This window comes from Sorghum bicolor, chromosome 8 (assembly GCF_000003195.3).
Source record: "Sorghum bicolor cultivar BTx623 chromosome 8, Sorghum_bicolor_NCBIv3, whole genome shotgun sequence".
NCBI classification, from domain to species: domain Eukaryota; kingdom Viridiplantae; phylum Streptophyta; class Magnoliopsida; order Poales; family Poaceae; genus Sorghum; species Sorghum bicolor.
Window position 1 is genome coordinate 2,122,802 of NC_012877.2, and position 8,550 is coordinate 2,131,351.

An 8,550-nucleotide genomic window follows, 5' to 3' on the forward strand; every position below is an offset into this window, starting at 1 on the left:
ACTTCTCTGACGAGGAGCTTGCCCGGCGTACCCCAGAGTTCCGCGAAATCTACGCTGCTGGGAGGTTTCTCGAGACCAAGAATCGTGAGTACTGGAATGCCCTTATCGCTCAGTACAATGAATTGGGCTATGCTGAGGATGAGAATGAGGTCACGGATGATGATGATGATGATGAGGAGGAGGAGGAGGTGGTGAAGAATTAGCGCAGGAAGCAAAAAGGGTTCTATAGTTTATATATAATTTAAGTAGTCTGTGACTCTCTGTTCGTGCAAGATATAGCCTAAGTTAAGAGCAGTGTTGTTTTCTGTGTGACTCACCATAAGTGTCTGCTCATTACTATGATGTAATCATCACTGTGGTGTTATTTATATTCCCAGTGTTATTATCACACCTTGCAATTTGTGAATTCGTGTATGCTAGAATGCTGGTTTATAATTCTTGCTGTTATACTCCTATATTTTGCTCTTAGCTGTCTAGTAATATTTTATTTGGTAGTATGTCTAGCTCTGAACAATTTTCTGTTTAGTCACTCAAAGCAAAAGCATATAAATGATAAGAAATGCATGGCAGCTCAGCTACTAAGTATTGCAACTGTGTTAACTGACCATAGGGATTTTGCTGGCCAAGCTAATCCAACAGACCTGCTACAGATTTTTTTTTCTTGTTATATGTACTTATTCTGCTGTTTCTGTTGAGTAGCTTGTGGAGCAGTAAGATTTTCCACTTGTTGATAATGTCCTGTCCATGGATTTTGTTCACTATTATAAAATCATGTATATTTAAACTGTGGTACAGGTAATGAATTAAAGGTTCTCTCTTGAGGCACACCTTAATGTCAAGATAGATGCATGCTTTCAGTTTCGAGACTTGATTAATTAATTAGACACCGGGATTTTTTCATAAAAGGTCTTCAATGTCACTCACTACTGGAAATACGTTCTTTGCCGAGGGCCAAATCTCAGGCCCTCGGCAAAGACGCCCTCGGCAATTTTGGTCTTTTGGGTAATGGTAGCCGAGCCCCGTCAGCCTTTGCCGAGGGTCAACCGTCAGACCCTCGGCAAAGGTTTTTATTTTTTTTAAAAAAAATTCTTTGCCTTGGCCCTCGGCAAAAAAAACTTTTTTTTGGATTTTTGAGTCTATTTTTTTGTTGGTGTAGTCTTATTTTCTTGCGTGCGTTATTGTAAGCTAGTTTTCTCAGCTGTCAAAAAAAATCTAGTTTCCCCAGCATGAACTACTACCTCTATTCTAAACTATAAGATATTTGTAGAATTTTGGAGTGCCAAAATATTTCAAGTTTAACCAAAATTATAAAGATTTATAGCATTAAATAAATATATTATAAAAATATAATTAATGAAAAATCTAATGATACTTAGTTGGTATAATAAATGTTATTATCTTATCATATAATTTTGGTTAAACTTTAGATACTTTGACACTCCAAGATTCTTGGAATGTTTTATAATTTAGGATGGATGGAGTATCTTTTAAAGCTTTCGATCTAAAGTTGGGCTTTAAGCCCTTTTGGTCTAAAAAATCTACACCAGACCTTCAGCAATAAAGGGCCGCATGGGTTAACCCCTGTGCTGAACAGCTGAAGACAAGGTATTTGCTGACTGGTGGGGCAGAGAAGCAAAGAATCGACTCTGACTAGAAAGCGTAAGGTGGATCAGGCTAAAAAACAGACTCCAAAAGCCCTCAAGTATAGGCTGGAGAAGCTACAAGATCAAAAGGAGTTGTACTAGAAAAAGAGGGTGGCTAGAGAAAAGCGACCGCAACTCCAATGTCTCATGCCAACATCTTGAGACTTCAGACTGCAAGGGCGGAACACCCTGAGATGATGAGCTGCATAGCTTCTGAGCAACTAGCTAGATGCGGCTCTTTCTTCTGTGCTTCTAGTAGTTTTAGCAGACCCCTTCTCCTCCTCTGATGACTCATCTTCATTCTCCTCTGGCTTCCTTTTGGTTGAAAGACCATTAGTCTTGGATCCATCCATAGCTTCACTGGATTTAACTTCATCTTTTGAATTATTGTCTTTCCTGCCAGCATCATCCTTTGAGTTGTTGGTGCTATCAGGCTCATCCTCGCTGCTTGCCTTGACAACAGCATCCTTAGCCTTTCCAGTAGATCGAGAGGGCTTTGCACCTTCCTTCTTAGAGTTGCTGACAATCTTAGGTGTCTCTTGAGTATCCTTCTCAGCACTTTTTCCCTTCAGTCTGGCTGGAGTCACAGAGCCACCAGCATTTGGCATATTATTGCTGGAGCGCATGCCTTTTGGACGCCCTCTCTTCTTAGGAGGATTCTTAACATCACTGCCATTGTGCATAAAACAGTTAAGTAGTTTCACATCAGCTACTGAGTGTACAATAATGTATCAAGATAGCACATCCATAATAGTAAACACTTTACCTTTGAGGTGTCCCTGTTTTTCCTTCCTTCATTTGTTGACCCGAGCTCCCTTTAACTTTTCTGCCATGTCGCCTGGTTTACAAGAAACAACTCATAAAATTTAACAAATCAAACCTTTGGCATTATGTTATGATCTAAACAATGAACGGAAGTATCAGGTAACAATGACATAGAACAGATCAAAGTTCATGGATAGAAAGTAACTCCAAGGATATAAAAAATAAGACACATTAGGACTAAATCGAATTCAGAATTTCCATTTGGTGGTTAGCACCAAATATATAGCAAAGCTATAGCTAGACAATCAAACAGATCAAAGGCATGCTAAACAGGTTAAGTTGGAGATAAGGACGACATATTATATGTGATTGTGTGCACAACTGCAGTTCAACAATATAATATGTGATTCTGTATGTTCTGTATGCTAAACTGCAGTTGTGCACATAATCACATATTATATTGTTTAACGTTCTAGCATAATTATAATTGTCATCTCAAACACAGAACATACAGAAGGCGCACAGTAGATATTTTTCTTACGTATTAGATGACCCATCTGTGTCTTGTTCCTGCAGGATGGCAAATGAATCAGAAAAAGGAACAGGGGAGGATAGATGTAACTGCATCAAATTCAAACCTATTGGAAATACCTCAGCAATGAACTCCCATCTTTCCTTCTTAAGCACTAGAAACTCAATATCACCATCATCATAAGAAACCTGAGTGCCAAGAGGAAAGGGTCCAAACATCATAATCAGTTTTGTTTAAGAGAAAAATAAGAATTCCATCGCTAACAGTGTTTCTCATTGAGACAAGGCTAAACACTTAAGGAACAAATGAAAGTGTGAATGGGCACCTTATGCTTCTTTGAAGAATGCTCGAATGATTCAACAAAACCTGCATAGAACCTGCAAATCAAGAAATAATTTCAAAACCAACCAAACTGCATGCTAGCATAACTCATGGAGCAAATGTCATCTTCAGCAGTCAACATTGTTATCAAAAAGAAGATTTAAGAAAAAAAAAGAAAGACTATAGGTGTAAAGTTCCAAGCAGAAGAATAATTCACCAAGCAGATATTATATATAAAAAAGGAACAAATAGCAACCACAATGCAGACTTGGAAACCTTGTGACCACAGTGCATCCAGAAGGTGGTCAGCAATAAAATATATGCTCACAAATAACCAAATGCTTCACTATAGAAATATCGATGGCATTGCCACAAATAAAAAAACATTGGTGCAAAAAATTATATATATTAGCTACTGTAAGAACCCCATTATAATGATATGAAGCACATGTTGATCATCAGACTTACATTTTGTCATCTGGCCACCAAACTTTGATTCTTGAGCCAATAAGGTTTTCATCAAGCATTTTGCTTTTCTTTGATAGAGGGGTCTGCCAACACAGCAGAAAAGGTTCTCATAAACTGAAACAGAAATAAGGTTGAAGACAATTCATTATGTGTCAAGCATGCATACCTCTTGAGCTTCCTGCAAACGTTTTCTTTTTGATGACGCCCCAGTATCCTCTTGTTGGCCTTTTGATTTATCGATCCTTGTTGGGGACACCATTTTCTGAATTATGATAATTGATAAAAAAAATCAAGTCATTGTGGAAGACCACATTAGGAGGAAAAAAAAGAGTGTAAACAGAAAAGGTCAAAAACATGATGATCGACAACCAAGGGTGATATAAGTTAATCCGTTGAAAAGACCAGTTGAGTTACTGGCCAACCGTTAGTAATGCTTTGCCTATCGACTATCTTATTATAGAGAACAAAAGCATGTAAACATGAAACTATAAATAGGCACTATCACTATAGAAACCAATCTTCAGCTAGTAAGATATAAGCATGGATTAAGTACAGGTAAACAATTTTAATGCATGTTCTGTAGTCAACTGAGAACAAGAAAGCTACCTTCAAACTAATAACTTCATTGGTGTCTTTATCAGAGACAACATCTTCTTTCTGCAATTTCATACTTGTTTTATGTTGTTTCTTGCCAGATTCTCCTTCAGCAGCCTTAGCTGATGAAGACTTCGCAGCATCTTTATTCAGTTGCATTGTAGCTCTCCCTCCAGAATCAGTGATGAGATCAAGTTTTGCAGATTTTAGGCCTGATGCATGTTTCTTTCCAACAGGCCTTTTCTCCTGAGACTTTTCTGCTGGAGGTCGGCCTCTCTTTGGCTTAACCACAGCAGGCTTAGTATCAGTTGGTTTTGATGATTCCTCAGCACTTATATTGCCAGTCTCTGATAGCTGCCTTTTATCACCATCATTTGTCTCTGGGGATAACTCAGATGCTATTAGACTCTCATCAACCTTTGATTGTTCACTCATCTCAGATCCAATGGAAGAAGCAAGCTTGTGATCTTTCTTTGAATTGACATCAGATAGCTTTACTTCTTTGTCACAAGATATCAATTGCTCAGAACTTTTTGCCTGCTTGTCAACAGAAGTCAGTTCTGGCTTCTGTTTAGAAGAATCCGGTGTCTGTTCATCGCCAAAAGTCAGTTCTTGCTTCTGTTTAGAAGAATCGGGTGTCTGCTCGTCACCAGAAGTCAGTTCTTGCTTCTGTTTTGAAGAATCTGGTCCATCTGGAGACTTGACATTGTGAACTGGAGCAGCACCATTGCTAATGGCAGTTGTGGGAGTACTGCTTGGACTAGTACATTCTTGGCCTAAGCAATTGACATTTCGGTCCACCTTTGAAGTTTCCTGAAAAATAAGAAAATATAAACTTGTGGTACCTACCTCACTCTATAGAACATTAGATACTGAACATCTGTAGATGTATACCTGTGGTGACTTGTTAGAAACAGACTTTTCAGAAAGTTTACCTTCAGCTGCCTGCATAATAATAATTTAGAGGAGCTTAGCACACAATTGAAACATATGCACACCAGGAGGTGCTGGGGGGAGTCTTAGTACTATCACATTGAAGAGATTATGCACAATACACTATCCAAAGGAATAATATAGTTCCCTTTCACATATTTTTTTTTTTGAAATTTCACATGTTATATTATGGTTAATATAGTTCCCTTTCCAGATAGCAGGGTTTAAAAATTCTGACCACGTCCCTTTTTGAAGAATGGCCTGAATTTTAAGTTAAGATACATTTAATACCACCCATAACTGAATACTTGTCTGTAATAACAGTATACAAGTTCCTCTCCTACCAGTATCTCAATAACAGAAGAAATAGCACCCATTTCTATCAAACTCTTACAAAAGCAACCTTTCTCATTTGATTACACATCTAAAAATAGATCGACCATGCCACAAAAAATAACTAACACTTAGACCAACAAAATTCCAACGTGTATTCATCAGTCCATAAACTCAATTTGTAATATACTGGTGATTTAACTAACCATGTCATTTCCTGATGCATCAACATTGTTTTCTCCAGCATCTGAAGCATCTTGGAACAAAATTGTAACAACATTGCTGTATTCGTCCAAGGGAGTGCCATTAAGTAACTCATGAAGCACTGGTTTGAGCTTGTCCCTGCATAGGCCTAGTACCCTCTCTGCAAGTCCAAAAGATGCTGGGAGAGTTTCCTGTAAAGTAAAGACACAGACTTTAGTAAAAGATGAAAATAACTAGCTGTTAATGTAAACAACAGAGGGATGAGATTACTTGGGCTTCTTTTGTAAGGTTCTGAAGCAGGCACAATGCTAGTTCAGCATGGACATCATCGCCTTCCTGAATTACAAACATCATTATAGTTTCCATACAGTGGGTGACCTGTTCTGAATGCCTGGTGCTGAAATATACAAAAATGGAACCAATAAGAAGAGAGATAAAAAATACACACTAGATAAATAAGGATATCATTCATGCACGACAGGAACATATATAGCACATGCATTCTATGACTACCATCACAGTAATGAAATCCTTCTTTGGGCTTTAAAGATGACACAGTTACATTATACCCCAGTCCGTTTGTCAGATCTTAAAAAACATATGGCACCAAGTGCACCAAGCGTATTACATTATCAAAAATGAATGTGAAGGAAGTTTCTTACGAGGCAGTTTTAAAGAAATGACGGAACATGTCCAGTATCATATGGTCCAATTCAAGATCCAACATCAGAACACAAGAACGAACCCTTGCAACAGAATCAAGGATCGAAACCCTCCTTGAAAAGGAGGGGCTGTTCATATCATCCAAGTCACCAAAAGTCTCCACAATTCTCTTAAACACGACCTGCAACAAGGCAAATAGCAATGGTCAGTACTCAGTATTCAGTAACATATAGACACCATCGTTTCCATACCAAGAATGGCAACAAATCTCACCTTCATAACATCATCATCATAGGGGGCGCCCTCTTGCGCGGTAATCCTAGTAACTTCAGTTAAGCAAGAGGTGATAGCAACCTTCACGTTGAGATCAGCGTGTTCCAGTAGCTCATTTGTAATCAAAACAGCCATAGTGGGGCGAAGAGCATTGTACATGCTCTCAGGTGGAGATTGATCCACCCTGGACAACCAGAATACGGCTTCCTGCACAAACGAACAAAGCAATTCCAACTCTAATAAGAAAATGGCAAACCTTGCATATAGTCCTGAGCTAAATGAGCTACTACCAACTAGATACGTCATACATCACACATCATAAACAAAAAAAAAAACACTTAACCATTGCAATGCAAGCAATATCTCTACGCAAACTACTCAGGATCACATGGCTTCATCAAAACAAAGTCGCCTTTTTTCCTTCCATCCTAATCCTAAATGAATGACCAAGTAGCATACTTCGCATTACAAAGAATATATCCAAATAAAGCCTAAATAATTACAAGGCTAGCTCTATCTTCGTTCCACTGTTCCAGCCTACTCAAAACCGAACAGATTAATAATCAATCAACAGAGAACCATTTTCTCCCATCCTAAACTGGATGAGCCACTCGCTGGATGCAGGTTTCATAAAAAAAATCCCCCAAAACGATAGACAATTGCAAGGCAAGCTACACATCTCGACATGCCTGCATGACTAAAACAACGTGAACAGAGCACGATAGCTAGGCAAAGCCGCGCTCACCTCGAGTAGCCGGAGCAGCTCGTCGTGGTCCTCCGGGATAGCGCCAAAGCGCTGCCCGATGTCGCGCATCCGCAGCTCGGCCTCAGCTTGCACTTCCTCCGGCGTCATCACCACAGGGGCTGCAGGCGTCGTCGGTGCGCGGGCGGCCGGGGCGAGAACTAACGGGGACAGGGGTTTCGGGTTTCGGCGAGGGCGCGGCTGGTGGTGGCGATGGGAAGACTAGCGGTGGTAGGGCTTTATAGCCGATGAGACGCCGGTGGTGGCGCCGGCGGTGAGGAGGCGTTCGCACTCGGCCTCTGCGGCTCTGCCACCTTCCATTTTTTTTCGCGACTCGCCGCCGTTCGATCGAATCGTGCAACGGGAACATCGTCTGGGTTGGCTGAGGTTGAGTAGGGACTGAGCTGTTGAGGCCCCTTCAACCAGTTTTTCCAAAAATACCAGCTGCAAAGACTGCGACGAGGCAGGTCACACAAGTCTGGGTTGGCTCCGGTTTCAAATTCAAAGGATATAAGGAAGAGAAAATTTGGCGGCTATGGGTTCATATTACCACGGTTAATTCGGAAAAAAAAAGTCTGGGATCGTGTTTGAAAATATATAAGTGTGAATGTTTAAATTGTAGGGTTTTAGAGGTTTTGTGTAAGGCTTTTGACATTTTTTTATTTTTGTTTAGTTTTATTGTGAATGCTAGTTTTGAATAATTTTTTTTTAAAAAAAATAATTAATATATGATTTGTTGGGGTTAGATGCTATTTGATCCTTAGAGTTAATAATTGTAGTCGCTAAAAATCATACGTGATCTCGTTTGATCTCTATAGTTAATAGTCTAGTTAGTATCTTACATGATATCCAAATTACAATTGTCTATAGCTAGCGTTAACTCTATCCCATTTAAATCTCTAGTTATTAGTCTAGCTAGTATCTTACCTACCACTTAGATTACCTGTCACATTTAGAGCCACAGCTAATATCTTACCTACCACCCAAATTACATACATTGGTCATGTTTAGATCCTTAGCTAATAGTCTAGCTAGTGTTTTACCTACCACCCAGCTCACAATTAGTTGGTTCCCCTAGC

At 39.5% G+C, this 8,550-nt stretch overlaps 1 protein-coding gene across 1 annotated transcript; it reads right to left on the minus strand.

The window, feature by feature from the left end:
• Nucleotides 1,865-7,582, minus strand: LOC8071467 (MATH and LRR domain-containing protein PFE0570w). Its single transcript, XM_021446196.1, has 14 exons — nt 7,475-7,582; nt 6,730-6,936; nt 6,456-6,637; nt 6,064-6,190; nt 5,796-5,984; nt 5,218-5,268; nt 4,336-5,136; nt 3,896-3,991; nt 3,730-3,812; nt 3,266-3,317; nt 3,060-3,128; nt 2,950-2,978; nt 2,410-2,481; nt 1,865-2,312 (listed from the first exon to the last, which is right to left on the minus strand). The coding sequence occupies exons 1-14, from the start codon at nt 7,580-7,582 to the stop codon at nt 1,865-1,867; spliced, it is 2,514 nt and encodes an 837-aa protein (XP_021301871.1).